Source organism: Nuphar pumila, chromosome 11, assembly GCF_984573655.1.
Source record: "Nuphar pumila chromosome 11, dmNupPumi1.hap1.1, whole genome shotgun sequence".
NCBI lineage: Eukaryota > Viridiplantae > Streptophyta > Magnoliopsida > Nymphaeales > Nymphaeaceae > Nuphar > Nuphar pumila.
In genome coordinates this window covers 16,113,336-16,140,065 of record NC_143259.1, presented here as the reverse complement: position 1 = coordinate 16,140,065, position 26,730 = coordinate 16,113,336, and the positions used below count along the sequence as shown (strand labels likewise).

General features: G+C 38.2%; 1 protein-coding gene across 2 annotated transcripts; it reads left to right on the top strand.

The window, feature by feature from the left end:
• The first annotated feature begins 691 nt into the window (after nt 1-691).
• LOC149822097 (plasma protein) lies at nt 692-25,712 on the top strand. Of its 2 annotated transcripts, none has more exons than XM_089980642.1 (7): nt 692-911; nt 1,255-1,356; nt 1,504-1,618; nt 4,287-4,402; nt 10,460-10,648; nt 24,778-24,877; nt 25,358-25,712. In XM_089980642.1, the coding sequence occupies exons 1-7, from the start codon at nt 790-792 to the stop codon at nt 25,427-25,429; spliced, it is 816 nt and encodes a 271-aa protein (XP_089836768.1). In that variant the 5' UTR covers nt 692-789; the 3' UTR covers nt 25,430-25,712. The 2 variants fall into 2 exon arrangements, with proteins under 2 accessions (XP_089836768.1, XP_089836767.1); XM_089980641.1 differs by having other exon boundaries at nt 24,778-24,923.
• The last annotated feature ends 1,018 nt before the right edge of the window (nt 25,713-26,730 follow it).

Here is a 26,730-nt window from a genome sequence, read left to right as displayed (position 1 = left end):
CAAACCATGTGAAATGGACTCGGGTTCGGGTTGGCTGAATTTCGATGGAGACCCGAGCCAATGGTAAACTAAACCTTAAGAACCTGAATCCATGATGTTTGGCACACATGTAGGCATGTCAATGGATCAGATTTTATCTGATATCCGACTAAATTCGATTTCATTTAGTTACATTTGGTAAGCCAAAACCATCATAATTGGATATGGATTTGGTTTTGTTTTTTGCTATTGAATTCAACAACTATCTGAATCTGATGGATATCCAAATCCGTTTACATATAAAAAAGTGGATTGGATATGAGCTTTTCACCATCCGAATCTGAATCCATTTAGCCAGCATCCTATTAGACAAATATGATACTAGCCATATCCGATCCGAATCCAAACCGTTTACATCGGTCCCACCACTGTATACCCGTGGGGTGTGAAACAAAAGATGAGGGCGCTTTCGTCATTTAGTATATAAACTTCGGGTTCCTTCTCACCTAAGGGATGTTGTTCACCGTCCATCTCCGAGATGAACAGACAAGAATACTTTTCTCCCTCAATTCCTGTTGTCCACTTTGTCTTGTTCCTCTATACTCTCATGTTCCTTTCAGAGCAAGGATGGCATAGATCGCCGTCCATCTCGAATACGGACGGTTGTCACTTGTTAAATCTTCTCTCCTTCATCGCACCATTTTCCCCCACATTCATATTTCATCCTTGCCACATACTCTCTCTCCGCCGGTAGTTTTTTTTCTTCCGGCGACCTGTTCGTATTTTCCGGCGTTCTAGAGGGAGGTAATCATGTGGGTGGAGATCGTTTGCGGTTTGGTAATCTACAAACTATTCCGGCGGTGGCTCAACGAAGAAGACGACGACCTCGACACCAAATACGAGTCCAACGTCAACGTCGTCGTTGCAGAGAAGTACGTCTCTCTCTCTCTAAACTTTCGTTCAACAACACACCAGGCGAGCAATTACCGAGTATTCTGACTATCGAATGCCCATATTTCGATAAGAAATTAGAGTATCCTGACTAATGAACGACCATATTTTTATCTCTTTCTCGAGATTTTATGGATGCAAAATTATGGATATATCTGAACTCACAGAATTGATGAATGACCATATTTTTATCTCATTCTCAAGATTTTTATGGATGCAAAATGATGGGTATATCTGAATTCACAGAATTGATGAATGACCATACTTTTATCTCTTTCTCAAGATTTTATGGATGAAAAATTATGGGTTTATCTGAATTCACAGAATTGAGAAGACGTATGGAGGAAAGGTGTACATTGGGCTTCGAATTCCGGATGCCGATAATGGTGATCGCAGGAACGTTGATATGGTCCTTGTTTCAAGAGGGTGACTCACTTCTCCGTTTTTTGTTTATTTGGGAAAATGTACTTCCTTCCTTATTTTCTTGGTTTGAATTGGATCTTACAATTTTCTGAAGCTTCATGACGATTTTTTATGTGGATTGTTATTTTCTGTTTTTGGTGTTGTGTGTAGGAAGGAAGTTCTGGTTATCACAGTTAAGAATTTAGATGGATTTGTGGAGATTGGCGATGATGGTAGCTGGGTCTGTACGACCAAGCACGATCGCCGTGAGCGGCACCCTGATCCAGTAGGCCTCTTATGTACCTGCAATTGTTCTCTTGTTGTTCATTATGAAACTTGGTGGTCCTGTTTTGATAGATTTTATGGAGTTCAACAAATATTTGTGGGTGAATCGTTGTTGGTAATTCTCAAGAATCAATGTTTTGCCTTATATAGTAGTAGCGTTAGTTCTACAAATGATCAGATGATCAAATTTGATCGAATTTGTTAGTACGAGTCGTGGAAATCGTTACAATGAAACTGGATTGGACATATCATTGCTCTCCACCTAATATTTTGTGTTTACTGCCTTTTCAGTAATGGCAACTGTGATATGTGAACCTCAAAGACGTCCTGGTGAAGATGGCATATCTATATCCTTCTGAATATAACTTCTTACTCATTTGAGGGTGAACCAGTTACAAAACTTTGGCTGTAGTTGAGGCCTGTCATAAGCTTATGTATTTTGTATGCTGTCTGTTTCCATAATTTGGCTTTTTAATTGGACTCTACAGTGGGGTTTTTCTACTTACATAGGTGTATCGACACAACCATTATATGATTGTTAAGAAAATGATTTCCTAGACATTGGTGGAGGAGAGGAGATGCTATTACTGGGTTCTATGAGATAAAACTCTCACAGAGCTTCTCAGTGATGATATATGTGATCCCAGGACTAGCATTTTGGGGGATGCCCATATTCCCATTTCCAGGAATTAATTGCAAGAAGCTTCTGAGGTGAGTGACTTGTTAATCTTATGTTAGAAAATAATGACCTTAATGGTGAGAAAAAAGAGTGAGTGGGCATGTTTGTTAACAGTCACACCTAGGCCATGTTTGGAAGCAAGAAAATTTGGCACATTGTGGACAGTTTTTTTTCTGAGAAACCGGCTTATGTAACAGAAAATCCAAAATATGTTTTTACCTATGTCACATAGGTGCGGGTGCGGCGATGCGGCACTTTAAAAAAACTTGGGTGCAGGGAGGATATATATATATATATATAAATATATTTAACAGTTTTAAGTTAACACTACGTGTATTTGTGTGCATTTATGTATTTATATACATAATATAGATAAAAATGGACTTGATTAGGTTTAACTGAATCTACTTTTGGATGGAAATGGACCTCAGTGTGGTTGACTTCACCTAACACAAAAGAAGTTGTGTCCAAGTGTCGCACCCGCCTGGGTGCGGGTGCGACATGGGTGCGGTGCCCTGTTAGAAGAGTCTGTGTGACATAGGTTTTTACTAAACAAACCATGACTTTGAGAAAATCCCCTCCCTATCCTCTCTCTCCTTTCCTCCCTCCCCACTCATCCTCCCTTTGCATTGCCTCTCTTGCCCCACTTCATCTGTAAAATTTTGAACAAAATATGTATATATGACTGACAAGATACATTTGCACAACTGCACACATGCACACAGAATAGTAAGACATGTTTGAACTTCGAACCACAATGTGAAAAGGTTAAACATATTTGAACATCAAACTGCAAAGAAAGAAGGTAAAACATGTTTAATCATCAAACATCAGAAAGGTGGTGTCAATTTAGTAAATTAATGTATCGGACTGAAGATTAATAAGAGGGTAATATTTTGTTCCACAATCCTTTCTCTCATTATTCAACTTGAACCATGATGTTGTAAGCAATGTGAAGTTCTTTAGATTTGTTTTTTCAAGTTTTAGACAAACTTGACAGAAATAATCATAAAAGTATTAAAAACTGTGTTTAAACCGAAAAATGGAAAGCCTAAAGGTACATCTACTAGGATGACTTAATCATTGCATGAACTAAAAAGTGGAGTGGCTCAAACTGTTGGTTTCAGTGTCAACGTCACCTAGTGACAACTGACTGAGTAGGATTGCCAGATAACATAGGCTGGTGGAATATCATTATTTCGTGGGGGTCTTTGAGTTGGAGAAAATGATTTCTTTCAAGTGAGTGTCTGATTTAAGATTTGATTATAGCAAGTCATAAATAGTGTTAGCTTCACCAATTCTTTTGAATTCTACTCAATGTGTCTAATGAAGCCAGAATCTGATAAAACTGTTGATTGCTGCATCAGCATAGAACTTTAATGAAATGAACAGAAAATATGCCTTGAGTAGAATTTCAAAATTTTACATGCCATTATCTATAACAACAGGGATGATGATAACAACAAATAGTGCTATCCCAAGAAGGCTTCTCCAATTTAAAATGTAGGGCCTCTATAGTCTCATTGGTTGTGCTTGCTAATTTGTATTGTGTTAGCATTGCCATCCATTATTTTCCCATGGTTTGAAAAGATATATCTTCTTGGTGCTGCATGCTTTTGTTCATGACAACAGTTTTTAGTTGCAGTTTGCCAAACATTCCTTTTCATGTTTGCTGTTTTCTGTTTTCTTTTTATTTGGCTATAACAAATGAATTGAAGTCCGTGACTTTGTTATCTATTTAATGTTTCTTAGTTACAGGATCCTCCTAGTTGCTAAATACAAACCATGGTGCTAATCACTATGTTTTTTTAGGAGCTCGGTTGTAAAATTTGTTAACCTCAACCTTCTAACTGCTGCTTCCTTAGGACTTGTCCACTGAATTTTTTGATGTTTTTACCTCCATATGTTCTTTGGAAAAAGTAATGATTCTTGCCAATGTGAAGATATTATAGTTGGAAATTATGTTTTCTTTTCATTTCCATCTATTTAGGTAATGGAAATGAGGCAGCAAGTTTCTACTCTCGAAACTTATCTGGAAAGAAGAGGGGTCATTTTGCCAAGCGGATATTTGAAAGGCAGAGTGGTACTTCCCAATCCAAAATGCAGGTAAGCCCTGAGAATGCTGATCAGGTTTCAATTTAAGTTTTCCAGTCAAATTTTCTTCTCAAATGTGCTGCCTTTGAGTTTGATGATGCTTTTGTATGGAAGTTTAGGGATGTCAACAGTTCAGGTTTGGGTCAGATATCTGACCGACCCAAACCCGATTAGTCAGGTTTAGTATAAAAAACTGAATCTGATCATGAAATCAGATCAGATTCGGTTTTACATGATGAAATCAGATCGGATTCATATTTGGACTTTTTTTTACAGTGGTCCGATTGGATTCTCACAAGGTATAATGTTTTCATTGAAAAAAAAGGTCGCCCATAAGACCCAAACGCACTACCCTCATGCACACGAACAACTTTTCATGATGACTACTAACCATCAGAGCACTTCAGTTTTTGTGATGAACAGCAGAACAACATATCTCATAGACCATTACAATGGATCTGACCAAAACTGTCTTTTTAAGACGACTTCAGGTCAAATTCAGTTATTTATTTCTCAGTTGGATTCAAATTTAGTTTTAGTAATTTTTTATTTGAGTCTGAATTCAAATCTGATTCCAATTAAACCTATCCAATTTGTCAGGTTTTGTAATGCCTACATGCAAACCGAATCCGACCCATTTACATCCCTATGGAAGTTGCATGTAATTGTATATTATAGAAAAGTAAAACCTGATTGTTACCTAAAAAAAATTATTTTTTGTTTTGGTATTAACATGTCAGCCTGTCAGGCATGTATAAACTTTTTCACATCTTGGATCCAGCTTGAAGAACTGCATGCCTTTCTGATACAGAAACCATCTATTTGTGCATTGTCTGATCAGTAACTGGAAATTAGAGGTGCAGGATGCATGAACATCAAATTTAGAAAAGCAATATTGCTCATTGTATTCCATAATGATAATATATGAGTCTATGACATAGAAGTAGAAAAGAGTTTAGAGCATGGTTTCCAGTCGAGGAAGTGGGAGCGGGAAGCGGGAGCGGGAAACGAGGCACTTTCAAAATTTTAGGAAGCGGGAAGCGTAGGACGACTTAGAAGCGAATCACGAACTGTCTCGGAAGCGACCTAGGAAGCGAACCGGAAGCGACTTAGGAAGGGAGGGGGAAGCGAGTAAAAGGGGAAAAAATGAAAATAGGGTGCGCTTCCCAAAAAAAAGACGCTTCCCTGCGCATTTCGGAAGCGTGCCGTTTCGAGCTTCCGAAATGCACTTCGGGGAAGCACGCTTCCCCACATGCCTAGGCGCTTCCGGTAACTCTGGTTTAGAGAGAACACCAGTTGTAGTCCCTACATTCTTTCTTGGAGATCTATGTCACATGGGTGCGGGTGCGGGTGCGACACGGGTGCGGCGCAATTCCAAAAAATTTGGACACGGGGACTCGGCTATATACATATATATATATATATTAAAAAATATATATTATAAATATATATATTTTAAATATTATAATTATATATATGTAACAATAAATTAACACATAAAGTTTGTAAATTTTAAAGCAAAAAAAAAGCAATTCTTAACAACACAAACTTACCAAAATATAACACATAAAGAAGCTTGTGAGTGTGATAAACAACAAAACTTATCATAAATCTGCCTCATCGTCTGAATTAGAAGGAAGAACAGGATCGAGGTAGTCCATGTTGAGAGTATGTAAATTATGTTCTCCCTCCAAGTCAAAATCTTTTGGATTTACATCCCAATTCTTGGATGGTCCACAACTGCATCAAAAAATCACTATATTAGTATCTAACTTAAAAGTTAAAACTTTGAATACAAATATGAAATATTTAAATACAAACTTTGAATACAAAGAAAAAAAAAGTACCTATACTCTTCTTTGATCCGGCGAGAAATTAATCGTAGATTTGAGTGAACATATACCAAATTCTCTGCTCTTTTACTGGTGAGTTTGTTTCTTTTAATGTTGTGAATTTGAGCATATGTACTCCAATTTCTTTCACAACAAGATGATGTAGCAGGTTGGGATAACAACTTCATTGCAAGACGTTGCAGATTTGGTGTCTCTGATCCATATGTTGCCCACCAATTAAGGGGATCTTCCTTGTCCCTTGCCACAAGTGCTGCTAAAGAATCAAATCTTCCAGTAGAAAACTTGTCAAACTCACTATTTACAACCTTAAACATGTGAGGATCATTAAAAACTCTTCCCAAATATATCATTCTATTTCTTGATATCTCAGGATCTTCATTTGGAGAAACACGACCAACACCTGCTGTCAACCATTTTTTTGCATAGTATTTTGGATTGAGAGAGTGTGCCATGCAATGCAAAGGTGTATTGCTTTTATCCCATCTTCTCACTAAAACTGAATGTACATGATTGTAAAATTCTGAATCATCAAGTGCAATATCTTTCTTCTCATGTTTAAAAATGATACTTTGAACTTTTTCAATCATATTGTCCCACATTTCATAAATTCTATGAAGCATGGGTACATCTCTGTCAACTTCTCTCAGCATTTCCCAAATAGGCTCTGTAAATTCAACAAAATATGTAATTTTATCCCACCAAAAATCATCACAGATGCATTTTTTGATAGCTTGAGCCTTGACATCATCTTCAGTACGATAAAAATCCCAATCTTGATCAGCCACCATTATCATCAATGCATTCTTGAGTTGCTTAATTCTTTTTATCATAACAATTAGAGAAGCAAAACGAGTTTCAGCAACTTTCAGTAACTTGAGATCAGAATGCCTATTAAATATAGAAAGGGCATGATGATGGTTTACAACAAAATTTCTTATATTTCGAACATCATGCTCTATTTCCTCAATCCATAAGCACATTTCATGTGCATGTGCATCATCTTTTGATGGATTGCATATACTCTTAAGTGCCAAATTTAAACTGTGTGCTGCACAAGGAGTCCAAAAAATATGTGAATATGTATCTTCACTTGCCAAATTCATTCCTGCACGACTGCAAAATGGAGCATTGTCAGTAATGATTTGCACCACACTTTCTTCACCCACTTCTTTTATCACTTCAACAAATAATCTCTTTAAATATTCAGCATCTTTATACTCTCCAGATGCATCAACAGTCTTCAAAAAGATTGGCCCATTTAGTGAGTAAGCAATGAAGTTTATCAGTGGTCGCCTTTGTATATCAGTCCACCCATCAGAAACAATCGACACTCCATGTCGTTTCCATGCAAATTTTTGGGTCTCTAGCAAGTCTTCAATTCTATTTTTTTCCTCTGCAAGAATGACTGTTCTTAGTTTTTCTGAACTAGGAGGCACATAACCACTCAAATTGCAATTAGCCAAAGATGTAATCATATCTTTCCAGTATGGACTTCTAGCTACATTAAAAGGAATTGAGCTTGAGTAAAAGAATCGACCAATCTTTTTATCAATTTCTGCTCTTGCCATGTTTTTGAATGACGCTTATATTGTTTTATTGCTTTCCATCTTTCTTTTTTTTAAAAGCTCTTCTTGTGTATCACTAGCAGTAGGAAAAGACAAATTAATCGAATCGCTTTTCATCTCTGCAATTTTCTTCTTTTCAGCTTCCTCTTGTTCTTTTTTTAATTGTTTTAACATGTCTTTGTCAACCCCAAAACATGCCCTAATTCCTTGACCACGAATATGCAAAAGATGTGCTTTCACACGCGTATAAGAACCTGTGAAAACAGTCTTACATAGATTACAATGAAACTGCACATTCCCACCACCACCACTACTAGCTTTTATCCCTTTTGTCACAAGCCTCCAAAGTGGTTGAGAAACATCTAATTCAGGGTTAGAACTTGAACCAAATGTATTGACACTACCGCTAGAACTCGCCATTATATCTGAAAAGTGAAAACTGAAAAGAAAATAATTAAATAAGTAAATAAAATAAAGTTAATAAAACAGGGAATATTGGAGGGGCCGAGCCCCTCTTCTGCGAGTAGAGGGTGCAGGGAGGGGGGCCGAGCCCCTCCCCTGCGAGCAGAGGGTGCAGGGAGGGGGGCCGAGCCCCTCCTCTGCGAGCCGAGGGTGCAGGGAGGGGGGCCGAGCCCCTCCCCTGCGAGCCGAGGGTGCAGGGAGGGGGGCCGAGCCCCTCCCCTGCGAGCAGAGGGTGCAGGGAGGGGGGCCGAGCCCCTCCCCTGCGAGCAGAGGGTGCAGGGAGGGGAGCCGAGCCCCTCCCCTGCGAGCAGAGGGTGCAGGGAGGGGGGCCGAGCCCCTCCCCTGCGAGCAGAGGGTGCAGGGAGGGGGGCCGAGCCCCTCTTCTGCGTGCAAAGGGTGCAGGGAGGGGGTCGAGCCCCTCCCCTGCGAGCAGAGGGTGCAGGGAGGGGGGCCGAGCCCCTCTTCTGCGTGCAAAGGGTGCAAGGAGGGAGGCTACGAGCAGAGGGTGCAGAAGGGTCGACATACCTGACGGAGGGGGAGACGGTGGCTGCCTGTCGTCGGAGTTCGGATCGCCGGCGTGGGTGCAGGAGAAAGCTGCAGGGGCTGAGGGGGAGAGGCAAAATCGAGAGGGTAAGCCCCTCTCCCTGTCGATAAACCCCTTTTAGGGTTCGGCTGCCAAAAAAAATTTGGATCTGGGTCGGGTTTGGACCCGACCCGGATCCAAAACATAATTTAAAACTTGAAATGGACAATTTTGGACTCGGTCAATGTTGACCGAGTCCAAAATGTTGACGGACTCGGCCCGGACTCGTTGACCGAGTCCGACTCGGCGTTGACCGAGTCCGGGCCGAGTCCTAAGCCGCACCCGAGTCCGTGCGTGTCGACGCGGGTGCGGCAACCCTTTAGCCGAGTCCGTGTGACATAGTTGGAGATCCTTATTCAGTACAAAGTCATTCTTTTTCTCTCATAACAGTACAATTATGCCATCAATTGTATTGTTATGAGTGGCAGATACAAGAAACTAAAAAAAAACTACAGGTGTCTCACAATTAAATGCATTGCATAAATTACCAAAATGCTTGTTTCAAAGCATGCACAAATTATCTTTCAAATAATTGTTCCTCACCTTTGACAAACTTTTTATGAATTGGCAGTTTGATTTTTTTGTCCTCATGGACTTCGTGCCAACTTCCGCTGCTTCTATTATTCCTTGAACAAACTGATAGTCTATCTGAATTGCTTAGAATGATTAGGAAAAACTGGATGGGATGCCAGTGCAAGGCCACTTTTATTGTCATAATCAGATCTTTTAATATTTATATTAAAAAACCATCAAGAGATTTCTTATCCATATCAACTTTGCTACTATATCTATTATAGTTTCATATTCTACTTTTTTACTTTTAACTATTTTTGACTGATTATTCCACGGGGCAAGATTCATTCGCAAATAGATAATGTAGCCTGGAACTGATTTACGTGAATTTGGATATCCGACTCAGTCATCATAAAAATTTCACCCCATATTGAATTTGCAAGCCCTTCGGATCAATTTTATAAAAATTCGGACCAAGAACAATTATATATGTATATATGTATGTATGTATATGTAAGGCTTTTCAATGTGTTCATATAGGCAAATTATGTTTGAATGCATGAAGTAACATGCTTGATTCATGACATAAGGCTATGTATGGCTTGGCTTTGGTTAAATGTTGCAATGCACAATCTATTACTCCTATATTTTTCATGAACTCTCCTAGTTCTTGATGTTTTTCTATTCGTTAAAATTATCTGTCAGTAAACTTATAATTGTTTGTGTTGAATCCTTGCAACATTGCACAGACATATTTTTGTTCAGGCGGTTTGATTCATGCTTACAGAATAACACAAATCACCTAATCCTTTATGTTGAATCTTTCATGAAGAGTCTTTTATCTCTTCAATCAAATCAATATTTCGTGGAAGATATTAAAATCATTGTTGCTACTTGTATAAATTTATTATTTTTGTCCCTTTCAATGACATGTACTCTTTAGGACAGACATCAATATTCTGTTCACCTGTGACATACAACAGGTTCTAGGTCTTAGACGTACATTGATTTGTTGATTTTGTGGTTGATTTCTGTGTGTTATGGGTCATAGTCTTGCTCTAACTTACTATTTTCACTTCCTTTTTTTTTTCAGGACAACTCAATCAATATCATCTCTACCTGAGGTTATTTGCTTTGAGAAATGGAATGAACTTAAGCCAGAATTTAAGGCAGGATTTTCTAATTGGGTAAAAGACACATTTCGTGGACCAAAGCATGATTTGCAGAATGAGATCATTCAAAAGCTTCATTTTGCTCTTAACACTGCACCAATGTGGGACAGGTTTGTTGATGCCTTTTGAATTTGGTGCATGTGAACTTACTTTTTCCTGAATTCTGAAAAAAGCAATTGTTCAGTGTGTATTGGTTCATCCATTGAAAAAACTGATAGGAAAACTTATGTTTTTATTCGATCTTTTAGGTAACCTTATTTAGCTGTTTATAAAGTGTAGTTGCAAAATATGCAGTGGGTTATAACTTGAAGAAATTCATCATGCATGTCAAATAAACCAAAATACGGAAGTTTTGTCTGGAGAAATTCATCATCCTTGCTACAATCTGATCTGATTGTAACATCCAGAAAAGTGAACACTACAAAAGTGGTTACTCATTGGCTATCATGTGACTCAACTAATATTTATTCTATTTTGCATGGAAAGGTAGATATAGTGTCAAAGACAACACACACACACACACACACAAATACATACAGGGGTGGACATTGTGTACCGGTCCTGCCATGGATCAGGCTCGGCTGCTTTTTGCAGCCTGTGCCTGATTAAAGTTGGCCCAGGCTTGGCCCATTACCAAAATAAGTGGGGCCTGACAAGGCCAGGACCATTTAGTGTTCAGGCCTAAAGGGCCTAGCCCAAACCCATTTATAATCAGGCAGGGCTCATGTCTGGCCTGGGTTTGGGCCAGGCACATTAGAATCTTACCTAAGGGTGGCCATTGGGCCCGGGTGCTGGACGGGCTGTCAGGTACCTGGCCCGTATCGAGTTGGGCTCGAGTTGCATTTTGCATCCCAAGCCTGAATGAAGTTGGGTTGTGCCTGGCCCGATTAGATAATCAGGCCCTATAGATGTGAAATCCCCAATCAAAAGATTTTATTGATTTTCGAAAGATTTTCTTTAGATAACTCATCTCTGATTTCAGAAAATATGGTAACCCTACTGTTATGATTGAGACTTTTCATATCCAATTTCCCCAAGCAGCGAGGGATTACCCAATCAAGATTGAGACTTTCCTTGAGAATCACTTTTTACAGAGTTTCGGCAGCACCTGTGAAAAATAGAAAATGTCTTGGTGGTGGGACCCACCAAGCCTCAGAAATAGACAAGAAAGAAAAACTGGCAATTAGCAAATGAAAATAACAAAAATTTAACTATTTATATAAGAAAGAGAGAGGTTAGAAAACTTACTCGGGCTTGTCAAATTCCTAGCCCCACTTGTGATGCCTGCATAGTCTCCCCATTCTGATTGCGAACTTACAATTCTGCAGAGTATCCCTACTCAAACCGGAGTTTCCTACTGGGAAGGGACACTCATTGGAAAAACTACTTCATTCATACAATATACTAGAGTATTTTCCGACTAAAACATGAAAAAATCCTAGGAAAGCTATCCTAGGCTAAGGCAGTGTTTGACACTCTCCCTAGTTCCTGGGCTTGGTGGCCAACCCAAGCGGGAATACTAGACTAGAAAACTGGCTACCTAGGAAAGCTACCTATCCTAGAGAGAAGGATAGGAAAATTACCTCGAGGGGCCGCTTCCTGAAGCAAAAGAATGGAAAGAGGAAGTTATACACTTCTAATTCTCCTAAGGATGCACACTCAAGTGAGCAAGCTTGAAAAAATTCGAGATGTGTAAAAAAAATGAGCCAATGGGGTGTATTTATAGGCATTTTTGGAGATAAACTTGCCTAGATCGCCGATAGTTGGGCAAACTGTGAACGGCCAGGTTGTCATGAGCTAGGCCAACTGTCTACGACCTAGATCATTGACAGTTGGGCCAACTATCGACTATCAGCTTGGATATGGGCCAATCTGGTCAGATCAGGTCCAGATCTTGGCCAAACTCACTTAGATCGTCCATAGTTGGACCAACTGTTGATGATCAGTTGGATCTGGTTCCGGTTCAGGTCAGATTGGTTAGGGTTTGATCCAGATCCTCTTAGATCGTCGATAGTTGGCTCAACTATCGATGATCTAATTGGATCTGGATTCAGGATGATTCAAGTTTGATCCGATCCAGACATGGATCCATGCTGGTCATCGCCAGTTGTGTCAACTGACAATGATCTATATGGATTTGGATCTATGTCACATGGACTTGGCTAAAGGGCCCTCGCACCCGCATCGACGCGACGTGGGTGCGAGTGCAGCAAACACGTTAGAGAGAGAGAGAGAGAGAGAGAGGGGGGGGGGTTGTGTGCTGGGCCTGGGTTGGGTCGGGTCCAATTGAAACCCAACCTGAACCCCAACTCTGTCTCGCTATTTTCCCGTCTTTAGCCTAATCAACGGGAGAATAAGGAGGGGAGGAGAAGATGAAGAAGTAACGAGAGAGAGTGGGTACCTCCTCGTTCTTCTTCGCATGGAGAGAGAGAGAGAGAGAGAGAGAGAGAGAGAGAGAGAGAGAGAGAGAGAGAGGCAGCTGGATGCACTTCATGAGGTGGGTGGTGAACCCCGCGATCTTGTTGCGGAGGTGTTTGGAGGGTATGATGGCCACCTCCTCCAGGATCTTCCAGTTGGTGTGGATGTCCAGGGTCATCCTCTAGTAGTACCACTCGATCACCTGCCTCGACGATTTCTTCACCGTCTTCTTCCTCACTCGCCCTATCCCTCTTGTTGTAGAGAAGATCAGAGAGGAACCCTAGATCTTAGGGAAAGAGAGGAGGGAGGTTTAGGGTTTCTCTGTTCTTCCTCTTCGCAGAGTGGAAACAACCGTAGAGATTAGGGATTTAAAGATAGGGGACACACACAGGGTAGGATTTTAAAGTTGATCGGGTTTGGACCGATATCTGATCCGAATTTGTTTATGGGTTAATGTTTGGTGCTTTTGACAAAAACCTGGTTTACATGTCACAATCATGTGACTCAAAACCCATTTTCTATTAAATAAACCTTTCTGATCACATCCATAAATGAAAAAAGATCGATTGCGCACTTTTAGTGTTGTAACTGAATCATTCTTGTATCCGACCTAGACCAGATTTGAATTAGACTTTGGATCTGACCCAGGTCTGAATCAGGCCTGGGTCTGATCTGATCCAGGTCTGATTCAGACCTGAGTCTAACCTATATAGGAATCAGACCTGGATCTGATCTAGGTCCAAGTCAAACTTGTGTCAAAGTCAAGATTGAAATATAATATATTCTATATATATATCATTCTTGGGTCAGGCCCAGACTTGTGTCTGATCCAGATCTGAATCAATCAGGCTGGGGTCTGGACTCTGGTCTAGGTCCGAGTCAAATTTGGGTAAAAAAAATTATTTTACCCCTTATAAAAAAGAAAAGACTGCATCCTCACCCGCACCTATGTGACATAGGTTCAAGTCAAACTTGGGTAAAAAGATTTTATATATATACCCTCTCGCACTCCGGCACCCAAGTTTTTTTAAAGTGTCGTATCGCTGCACCTACACCCGCACCTATGTGACATAGATCTGGATCCGATTCAGGTCAAAAATCCTGGTGGGTCTGGATATGTTTTGACATGTTGCGGATAAATACCTATATCTTAAGATCTATAATTCCATTTGACGAGCAGTTTGGTGAAATTCGACTATTTGGTTGGTTGGAAATGCACTCAAGGTGGGCCCTACTTTTCAAACATGTTATTTTTTAAACCAAAATACTATGTAACACAGACTCTTCTAACATGGCACCGCACCTACGTTGTGCGGGTGCGACACTTGGACACAACTTCCTTTGTGTTAGGTGAAATCAACCACAGTGAGGTCCATTTCTATCCAAAAGTAGATTCAGCTAACTCTAATCAAGTTCATTTTTATCTATATTATATATATAAATACATAAATGTACACACATACACATAGTGTTAAAACTGCTAAAAATTATATATATATATACCCTTCCCACACCCAAGTTTTTTTAAAGTACCGCATCGCCGCATCTGCTCCCGCACCTATCCAAAACATGTTTTGGCTATAACTTATCACCTCGATATCGCATTGAAGTAATTTTTGGTTCCTTGGAAAGCCATAAACCTCTACTTTTGGTTTAAAATGATTGAGGATGTTAGTTTACGAGTCAAGATACGGTAAAAACCGATTTATTGTTTAAAAGACCCGAAAACACTAAAACCTTTAGAAAGGTATTCTCGAAAATCATTCTAGTAAAATGAAATTGTGGTTATTCTCCTCTTATTTGATCATACATTGACTTACGTCGAAGCCAACACGAATGTTGGTTGAGAACCGAGAAAAAAATTGAGTGTCAATAAATGCCCCTTTTTGTTATCAAGCGTGCAAAGCTTGGTTGATAACAAAGAAGTTGACATGCCCAAAATCTTGATCTAGACTAAGCTAGTGGTTTCTCTGTAATAAGAGAACCCAAAGACAATGATTTTAGTCTCTCCATTTGCTGGTGTTGCCAGCATTGAGCTAAGGTCTTGCGAACTTAAGTTAGCGCTTGGCGCTACACTGGTTTTGCCATAACTGCACAAGCTCCAATAGCGAAAGACAAAAGATTAGACAAATTTTGATGAAATTTGATGATTGTTTTGGATTCTTCTCATTTTTTAAAGAGATGCACCAACTAGCATAGTTGCTTGTTGGTCAAGGGGTTCTTGTCCAAAATGGACAACCCGAAAAAAAAACATGCTTGTCGAATGAGGTGACTTGACATTTTTTTCTTGTTTGTGATTTGTTATATATATATTTTTTATTTTTATTGATTTTCATTGCGATTTTATAATTTTTATGAAACTTTTCATGATTATCTGATTTTTTTGTTCTTGATATGTTTATGATTGATCAATGAAAGATCATCAAGAATTTTTGTAAGGATTTTGAAGTTTTTTATTGTTTTTTCTTGATTTTGATATTCTTTATTTTTTTATTTTTATTTTTTTGATGGTTTTCTTTTTTTCATTATTTTTCTTCATTTTCAATTTATTTTTATTTTTATTTTTGAATTTGCTATTTACAAAGAAAACCTCTGTGCGTGATGGGATAATGAGGCAAATGCACTTCCTAGAAGTGCAGTTGACATAGACAAGACATGATTAGAGAAATCTAAAATTCATGGTTTTGATGAAAAGCTTTTCCAACTTCAAGGAAAACTAAGGGTTCATGAAATTTTGAGCAAAAATTTCTTTTCGAGAAAACACCTTAGTTTAAAATGCTGATGTTTCTTCATGATGGTGCTATGAAGTAGGCCAGACTTGTGATTTTCTTTTAATTTTGGTTATTTTGGCAAAAACAATCTCCCGCTCGAGATAGACAAGCTTAACCATTCTTTTGCCATTTGCATTTTTGGAGAGACAATCTATGATTGAAGGATCATTATTCATTTCATTCTTATCTTCATTTGGAAAATGATAAATGAATCTCTTATTTCATTTAAGATGAAATATTCTGTCTTTTCTTGAACATTGATTTTCGAATCCAATCAATTTTACTTTTTAGTTTTTATCCTCTGTTAAATATTTATTATGGATAAGGATCCCATTAAGCGTCTTCAAATCTTAGTTTTTCTTTCCAATTCTTGGCTAGAAGTAACTGATTAGTGTTGCCCCAGTTAAGCCCTTAGGACACCTGGCCGCCAAACTAGGATTCGACGGATGAACTCTTTATACTAAGAAATGGAGACAATGTCTCTTCGGCTTAAACTCAAAAGGTGTTCTCTGTTTTGCCTACCCCTTGGTCTGTGACTAGACAATCATGAGCCTCAAGAAAGCTAGCCTAGGAGAGGTGCCGCTCACTATCCACCCTTAGCCTACACGCGGCCATATGATCGGAGTCTGCTACAGTGAGGTTAGCATTAGCTTTCTCCTATCACACATTTATTCTAACCCAACCTCCGCTTACGGAGCCTGCCTCCTCACCATAGACCTTGGTTAAATATTGCCTAAGTGCACCTCTCATTTTTTTCCTTTTTGTTTTTTGTGCTTTATGCATTTGTGTGCTTTTTTCCTTTTCTGTTTTTTTTCTTTCTTTATTTCATCATTTTCCTCACCCAATCCTTTCAAGATTTAGGCTTCTAAGATTTCATTGCTTTTATTACTTGAGCATATAAAGTTGATCATCACCATGGTTCCTTAATGGTCTTGCAATGATATCTAAGAAACTTGACTCGGACCCTACTAAGCCATTATTTTCTGCTTAACCATGTTTTTTTTAATGCCATTCTTGGAAGGGTATTTTAGTCATTTTGCTAAGGTTGAATCCATCTAATATTAAATACAACTAGTTTAATGTTAGATTAACTGAACCGGAGTATGAACCGGGATTTTCATTGTTTTTTTCCTTAAATTTCACCATATGGATGTGATCTACAAGCTTGGTTTCATAGGGACCAGCTCTTGGATCATTCCTTTACGATGCATAAGCAGAATCTCTTTTAAGGCTTGAAAATCAACGGTGAGAATGTTTTGTAAATATTCGAGCATCCAAAAATCTTATATTTCATAAAAATACATGATCCAAGAGACAATTCCTAGTAAATGGACCATGCTGAACACATCTGCATGGTCGGATTTGCAAAAAAGAAATCGGAAATGCCTAGTTCACACTCCGGTTTGCATTCTTGTAGTTAACATTTGCTAGTGTCCTATGTATATAATCTGGCCCGATAAGGGCTTGAGAGGCCCAACCCTATCCAGACCGAAGCCCATCCCGACTCAGTCATAATCGAGGTTGGGTCAGGCCCTTTAGGCCCAACCCAGTTAACTGGGCAGGTCCCCTTTCTGGCCCAATTACATTATTGGGCTGAGCCCAGCCCAATGTCCACCCCCAGCACACACACACACATGTATATATATATATATATATGTATATATATATATATATATATATATATATAATGAAAAGAGGCGGAAGCACCAATAGAGCAAAAGTCACTCTTTAAGAGTGACTACAAGAGCCAAGAACCCAAACACCAAATGTGCACACACAAAACTCACAAATATAGGAAATGACTTAAAGTCATAAGTTGGATTTATTGAAGAGAGGAAGAGAAGGGTGTAAAAACCCATACATTTACAAGGGGGAACCTCCTCTTTAAATAGAGGAGGGAAGCACTAAAGAGGACCCATAAAGGGGGCTCCCTTCTAGTCGTTGGGAGCCCCAACGGTCATAAATATGACTGTTGGGGCCCCAACGACTAGATGGGTGGGGCCCCTTTATGATTCCAAAAAGCAAAAAGAAGAAATAAAAAAGGAAAAAGAAAAAAGGGAAAAAGAGGAAAAAGTGAAAAAGAAAAAGGTACATTTGGGAATTACCAAAATACCCCTATCGGGTTTTTGGTTTATACAAAACAGAAAAAGAAAATATAATTATGTATATATACATATATACGTATATATACTTATATATATATACTAATGTATATATATATATATAAGTATATGTATATATATATTTATATATACATAATTTAACACGCCCCCTCAAACTTTACGGGGAGAAGACCGAAAGTTTGCCAAGAAGAAACATGAATCGTGGAGTTGGGAGCGCCTTGGTGAAGAAGTCAGCTAGTTGATACTCTGAAGTGACATATGGCAATATGATGGTTCCTTTGAGATATTCGTCTCGAACATAATGACAATCCATTTCGATATGCTTGGTCCGCTCATGAAAAGTGTGATTGCTGGCAATGTATATCGCACTCTTGTTATCACAACAAATCTTGGTGGGAGTGGAAATGTTAACGCCCATGTCACCAAGAAGACTTCTGAGCCACACAATCTCCATAGTTGTCATTGTCATAGCCCGATATTCAGCTTCAGTAGATGATAAGGAGACCTTCTGCTGCTTCTTGCATCTCCACGAGATGAGAGATTCACCTAAAAAAATGCAAAGACCCGTAATTGAGATCCGATCATTGGGATTTCCTCCCCAGTCAGCATCAGTAAAAGCAGTTAATTCAAGAGATGAGGAAGAGGATAAGAAGAGTCCCTTGGAGATGGTATTTTTGATATATCGCACAATTCTCATTACGGCCGCCATATGAACCGTAGTAGGAGCGTGCTGAAATTGGCTCGCTGCATGAACCGCATGAGCTATATCTGGACGGGTGATGGATAGATAGGTGAGGGATCCAATTAATTGGCGGTAGGGGGTTGGATCTTCAAGAAGAACACCATCTTCAAGTCTTAGTTTCGCATTGATAACTTCAGGGGTCTTCACTTTCTTTTCATCAGATATTCCTGACTTGGTACAAATTTCCGCAGCTAACTTCATTTGATATAAGATGTACCCTCGTGCTGAATAGGCCACTTCAATCCCTAAAAAATATCTCAAATAACCAAGGTCAAACATATCAAAAGTATCTTTTAATATAGACTTAACATCATTTACTCCCTTTTTGTCATTCCCAGTGATGATCATATCATCAACATACAGTAGAAGCATAATAATGGAGTCACCTGTTCTTTTGACAAAAAGAGCAGTGTCAGTATAACAAGAAGAAAAACCTAAATTGATTAATACAGTACTAAACCTGTCATACTAAGCTTTGGGAGCTTGCTTAAGTCCATATAAAGCCTTTTTTAATTTTAAAACTTTTCCATTTAAATTCATACCTGGAGGTGGTTCCATATAAACTTCTTCATTTAAATTACCATTCAAGAAAGCATTTTTAACATCAAGTTGAAAATGGGCCATTTTTTGACAGAAGCTATAGCAATAAGGGCTCGAACACTAGTCATTCGAGCAACCGGGGCAAAAGTTTCATCATAGTCTACCCCATATTCTTGGGCATAACCTTTGGCTACCAACCTAGCCTTATATCTTTCCAATGAACCATCACTCTTAGTTTTTACTTTAAACACCCATCTACATCCAATGGGTTTCTTGCCATTGGGAGGATCAATGACTTCCCAAGTTTGTGCCTTTTTAAGGGCATTAAGTTCAAGCTCCATAGCTTCATTCCAATGATCATATTGCTTAGCATCATTGTAATGTGATGGTTCATGAAATGAGTGAAGAGCAAGAAGACATGCTCGATAATTAGGGGAAAAAGAGTCATAAGAAACAAATCTATTTGGAATCTTAGGAATGCGATTTGATCTTCTTTGAGAGGTTTCTTCTATCGACTCATTTTGAGAAAATCTTTCAAGGGCACATGGAGGATTTCTTTCATTCCTTCTAGAGTAGACTTGTATTTGTCTTGAAGCATTTTCTTCTAAGTTTTGATCATTATTTGGATGTTCAACAAGATCTTCAAGAGGTTCATTAAGATCAATATGATCATCTATGATGTTTTCTTGAGGTAACAAGTCAAATAAAAAGGAATAGTCAATATTTTCATTTGGTTGATGCGAAAAACCATTTTCTTCTTCGATCTTTTGAGATATAAAGTTTATTATTAAGGATGTCAAAACATCGATATCCTTTTTGTTTTTCGCCATATCCCAGAAAAATACACTCAATAGCTCTAGGAGAAAGTTTATCATTTTTGCGAGTTAAAACAAAGCATTTACATCCAAAAATTCTTAATCTTTTATAATCGGGAGACATATTGTAAAGTTTTTCAAATGGAGAAAGATTTTTCAAAGAGGATGAAGGGATTCTATTGATGAGATATGTTGAAGTTAGAACCGCTTCGGCCCAAAAGGATTTTGGGATATTTTTTGAAATCAATAATGTTCTTGTAGTTTCTATTATGTGCCTATGCTTTCTTTCCGCAAGACCATTTTGTTGCGGAGTGTTGGGACAAGAACGTTGATGACAAATTCCATTTTCTTTTAAGTAAGTTTGAAAATCATTAGACATATATTCACCTCCCGAATCGGACCTAAGAATAGATAGATTTCCCAAAAATTGATTTTTAACCATAGCATGAAATTCTTTAAAGAACGAGAAGACTTCAGATTTGCGACTTGAGAAGTATATCCACGTAAATCTAGTGAAGTCATCAATAAATACCACATAATACGAAAAGCCTTCTTTAGATAAAATAGGGGAAGGTCCCCACACATCGGAATGAACAAGTTCAAATGGCCGAGTGGCAAAATAACTTCTTTGAGGAAACGGAATAGCTTTAGATTTCCCAAAAATGCAATCTTTACAAGTCATGTGATTGTCTTTACAAGTATTGTTCAAAAAAGGGAAAAGAGACATTTTTACAAAATTTGGATGACCAAGTCTCTCATGCCAAATTCCAATACTTTTATCTTTAACAAGATTGCAAGATGACTTAGATGGAAGCGTCAAAAAGTCCATAAAATAGAGATCACCCCTTCTATGGCCTTGCCCAATCAGCTTCCCTGACTGGAGATCCTGCACGATGCAATCTTTAGGTGAGAAAGAGACTTGGCATCCATGGTCGGTGATTTGGGAAACGGAAAAAAGATTTAAATTAATTTTTGGAACAACTCTTACTTTAGGAACAAAGAAATTTTGAGAATTTTTGAAGTCAAGTGTTCCAATACTTTCAATTTTTAAAGACGTTCCATCGGCCGTTGAGACATAGGAGGACATAGGTTCGGAAAAAACATTGGAAAAGGAGTTTTTATGAGATGTCATATGGAAAGAAGCACCAGAGTCTAGTATCCACATACCTGGAGGTGATGAAGAGTAGGCGATGGCGGCTCCGGATGTTGAAGGAGAAGACTTGAGAAGGTGTTGGAGAACTTCGGAGATATGATTAAGAGTTTCTTTGATATCTCCTTCTTTGGTACTTTCTTCCTTCTTTGGAGAATTTTCTCCAACCGCGGCAACCTTTCCTTTAAGCTTAGGACAAACCGGTCTAATGTGTCCCGGTTCATTACAATAGTGGAGAGGTCTATATGCTTTAACATTAGAACCGGGCCTATTAACGGCCAAAACCTCATCATTCCTAATGCTCAAGCCAAGTCGAGTTTCTTCTTGACATACCTCGGCAAGAGCATCTTCAATAGGTAGGGCTTTGCTTCTATGGAGAAGAGATGCCCTCACTTGTTCAAATTCCGGGAGAAGTCCATGAAGGAATTGAAAAAAGTGCTCATTTTCAATTTGTTCCCTTCTTAGTTCAATGTCTTGTGGAGCAACCCATTTGGGCTCAAGAAGGGCAAGCTCATCCCAAAGAGGAGTTAGAGAGCTAAAATAGTCCCGGACACTCATATCCATTTGTTTGGTGGAACGAATTTTTTCTTGGCAAAAGAATTGCCGAGCAAGATCCTTTTGGGTATACATACCCTTAAGAAAAAACCAAGCCTCTTTGGCTCTTCTAAACTTGGCAATATTGGCACAATTTTTAAGATCTACGTTGTTCATAAACCATGCCAAGATTTTGGCATGGTTACTTTCCCAATCCTCGATTTTGGATTGATGTTCATTAATGGCTTTGATGCGCTCATCGCCATCTAAAGCCTTTTCAACTTCATTTTCAATTTTGGCAAGAACAAGAGAGGGTTCGGGAGTAGTCCCCATAACAAAACCCCAAAGTTTCTTACCTCTTAGGTGATTTTCCATAGCGGAGGCCCACATGAGATAGTTGGACCCATTTAGCTTGAAAGAGAGCTCCACTTTAGAGTCACGTTCCATCGGCACCAAATATACTTCCTTTCTTCAAAACTTTGAGAGGCACGCTTTCCAAGATGTCAAAAGAGAAGCCCAATCACCAACCGAGCTCTGATACCATGTAATGAAAAGAGGCGGAAGCACCAATAGAGCAAAAGTCACTCCTTAAGAGTGACTACAAGAGCCAAGAACCCAAACACCAAATGTGCACACACAAAACTCACAAATATAGGAAATGACTTAAAGTCATAAGTTGGATTTATTGAAGAGAGGAAGAGAAGGGTGTAAAAACCCATACATTTACAAGGGGGAACCTCCTCTTTAAATAGAGGAGGGAAGCACTAAAGAGGACCCATAAAGGGGGCTCCCTTCTAGTCGTTGGGAGCCCCAACGGTCATAAATATGACTGTTGGGGCCCCAACGACTAGATGGGTGGGGCCCCTTTATGATTCCAAAAAGCAAAAAGAAGAAATAAAAAAGGAAAAAGAAAAAAGGGAAAAAGAGAAAAAAGTGAAAAAGAAAAAGGTACATTTGGGAATTACCAAAATACCCCTATCGGGTTTTTGGTTTATACAAAACAGAAAAAGAAAATATAATTATGTATATATACATATATACGTATATATACTTATATATATATACTAATGTATATATATAAGTATATGTATATATATATATTTATATATACATAATTTAACAATATATATATATAAAGAGAGAGAGAGAGGGAGAGAGGTATAATCCTATCCTTGAGCAACAAGCATACATAACACATATAGACCACAATACTGATTCCTTTGAGCAGCTATGATACTGACCAGCCAATTGATAGCCTTTCATTGTACTTCTTACAACATAAGAAGAGAAGATTAAAATTCCTTTTGCAACATACTGAAACTACCATCATCAAGACCAAGAACTAAACCACTACAAAACAGCATGATAAATGGCAAGGGTAATCCTATCCTTGAACAATATGATACACTTAGACCAAGATACTGATTCCTATGAATAGCTATGGCACAGACGATCCAATGGACAACCTTAGTTATTCTTTATTATATTAGAGAGTGATTTATTTTTTCATGTAAGAATAGGGTCTGTCAATGGGTTAGCGAAATTGGCTTGTCTATATGAGGGATTTCTGATTCTGGTGGGATTTTGCATATCCCTGCTTCCTGTATGAAGGATTAGTTCTTTGACCTCCATGTATGTCTTGATTGCCATTCTTTTTCCGTTCTCATATTCAGCATTGTTTGCAACGTACCTGCAAGTTGTAGAGCTATTAAGTTCTGAGAAACCATTTTTCAATCTTGCTGCCTTTCAGAGCACTGTTATAAGAATTGTTGCAAATCAGCCTGAATTGGCATGTGTCATCTGCTGGTTAAAAATTGGCTGATTCAGCTCGATTTGGTCCAGAGTCTGAATCGTTTTGAAAATCGATTCAAGGCTTCCAGAGTACTAAATTGCAGGGAGTGAAAAAAATTTCTCATGTGGCTTCGTCATATTTCAAATTTTTTTTCCATCCAGTTTTCTAGTTTAATATCTTGTATGCATCCTATAAACAAGAGGCGATGAGGAATGTTTTAAAATCTTCAATATAGTAAACTTAAAGTTTTCATCTATGTAACATAGACGCGGCATATGACCCACCATACCTGTGTCGACATGCCTGGGTATGGGTACCGGGTGCGGCATGGGTATGTTGTGGGTCATTTGGGTCGGTTCCAACTATGACCCAACCCAAAACCTAGTTTTTGAAACTCGTTTTTCTTTGATAAAAAATCAGAGTGAAGAAGAAGAAGATTGGGGGGGGGGGGAAGAAAGCGGTGGAGAGAGAGAGAGAGAGGGAGAGGTCACAAGCCCCAAACCCTCTCTTTTTGCATTTTATTTTATAAACCAAACTATCAAACAACCCCCTCTTCTTCTCAAAAAATTTTGTCCAACCCCCTCAATCTCCCCAAATTATCATCCTCTCATATATGTATATATACATTATGGATTGGATCCATCCTGATCCAAAGTCCAAACAATATATATATATATATCGCTGACCCCAATTTTTTTGGGATGAAGGCGTAGTTGTTGTTGTTGTTGTATATATATATATATATATATCATAGTCACAAATATCAGTATCGGTTATTTCTCACAATATTATAGGTTTGGTGATAAATCTTGGGAAAATCTCGGGGCTTAAAAAAAAATATATATATATATATATATATATGTATATATATATATATGTATATATATATATATATAAGTAAGAAAATATCATGTTTATATTAATGAAATACATATGTAATAAAATAAATAACTAAAAAATTACAGATAATATCACAATATTATCACATGAATATCATGATATTCTTGTGATATTATACCTATAATATTGTTTGCTGAAAATACAGCGATATTATCGCGATATTTTGAAAATATCTCCGATATCTATGACTATATATATATATATATATATATATATATATATATATATAGCCGTGTCCTCGTACCTACAATTTTTGAAATCACCGTGTCATACCCGTACCCATGTGACATAGGTTTTCATTGACTGTAACTGTAGTTTTTATTCCATAGTTGAAATCATCCATCAGTATTACATCTGCTGCAATCCCCTCGTGGAATAAATATCAGGGGCACGTTTTCGACTTTCAAAATTTTCAGTTTTCTGGTTCAACTTATTTAATTATTTTCATGTGCAGATTGGAACTTAGAAGTGGTAGACGTGTTCTTGGAGAATTTATTGAATTTAAAGGAAAGGCTGCAGATATGCAAACATTGAGAAATTTGAAGAGATCTAAAGTGAGTAGATTGATCATCCAAAAGTCAACCGTGTTTGGCTTTTTAGGTTAGTAAACTCCATTCGACTTTAATTTGTTTAAGAACATTGGCCACTTTATTTTAAATTGTTTCTTCAATCTTTATTAGCTTAATGATGCACATGACTTGTCTGAAATTGTGCGCCCTCAATTCAGTTTGGCAACCTCTGTAATGCGCTTGCCCATCTAAGAGCGCCTCCAGTTTTTCTTTATCGAGTCTTAATAGTTAATTGGATATTCATCCATCTTTTTTATGTTTTCCAGTTGTAGTTCGTCAGTGTTATTGCTGGCTTTAGTGACAGTTCTTATTTTCATTTTTTGTCATTTTTTATGCATAGACCCAGTTAGAGTTGGCACACTATCTTAGCTGAGGGATCAGGTTCAAATTCCACTGGGAGAAATTTTTTGCTCGACTATAAAAAACAAAAGAAACATATTGATGTGAAACACGGATGTTTTGCAGGTGGATCACAGATCGTGGTGCAGTACAGTCTTCGTGATTATCGTAGTGAAGGATCTTCTGCATGTGAACTGAAAGAAATCACGGTACAGAATAAAACTGAGGTTGTATTTCAGCAATTGGAATCAAAGAAAACTACAAAGTTTAGGCTTTCAAAAATCACGTCTCTCACACTGAGCGCCTGAGGAGAGCTCTCAGCATTTCTCTATGAACAAGAGGACATGTAATGTAAATGTTTGTAGTTATCAAATATAACTGAGAAATACCGGCCTTACAAATGCTGGCAAGATAAACAGAACCACATACATCTAAATGATCAATGCATCATGCGAAAGGAACATCAGGCCACTGTTTTGCATATTTTTTTTGTTGTCATGCTGAAGCTGACTTTGGGTGAATTAAGAAAGATTGACTGTGGAACTTTGGACTTTATCGAATTGGTGATTACTTCAGCCACCAACCATTGCCAGGATTCCAAGGCTGAAAATATCAGGTCATTAGATAACATGAACCCATCAGCCTGATTAAAAATCCTGATGAACTAGAAGTAATGGCCCAGGGTATCTATATGAAAGATGTGTGAAGTCTGATAAGTTTCACGATTAGAATGTAATGGTATGGTATTTTGTTTCGTCATGTTAATATACAATAATCATAATTTTGGGACGACATTTTTATCAAATGAATACTTGGTTTATGTGTGAATTTAATCATATCTTAGGAACAAAATTAGGTTATTTTCTTCGGCAATTATGCTACATGACTTTAATGCAATCCGTATGTAGAGCATGTCCATGGGCATGGAAATTTAATTTTAAGGTCATTGGGCAAGGTGCCACAAAAATCAGAGGGGATGCTAGCAGGCAAGCAGACATTTCTGTTGATTGATAAGAGTTGTCATTTGATAAGAGACTGACAAAGAAATTTATCAAAGGAAACAAATCACCTTTTCCTAAGAACATTGAAGGCAATAGTTGAGGTATCACCATGTTGTGCCAATTATTTTCATTCAAGTTCTTTTATGTAATTGTTAGCCAAAAAACATTTATTGATGTTGAGGTAATGTGCAATGCTGGCAAGATAGATTGCGTTTCATGGTCTCTCTCTCTCTCTCATATCCAGCCTGCGAGTCTCAGCAATCCAACTAGTTATCTGTGGAAGTTGCCTAGTTGATCGTAGTGGGCTATTTACGGTGAGTTTCTTCTTGATGTCTCTATGAGGTAGGCCAGTTGATTTTTGGCTTAAGCCTCTGCAAGATGTTCAGGCAGTCATTGATGTTTGGCATTGGCTTAACTTTCTTCAAGCTGGGGTTGAATGAGACAGGTGGATGGTGATTGGAAAATTTTACATGGGAAAGAGATACGGTATTTTCCTTG

Coding starts and splice junctions, on each gene's coding strand:
- LOC149822097 (XM_089980641.1), top strand. CDS start 790: ATGTGGGTGGAGATCGTTTGCGGTTTGGTAATCTACAAACTATTCCGG. Junction 1,619..4,286: donor GTGAGCGGCACCCTGATCCA/GTAGGCCTCTTA, acceptor CCATCTATTTAG/GTAATGGAAATGAGGCAGCA. Junction 10,649..24,777: donor ACTGCACCAATGTGGGACAG/GTTTGTTGATGC, acceptor TTTCATGTGCAG/ATTGGAACTTAGAAGTGGTA.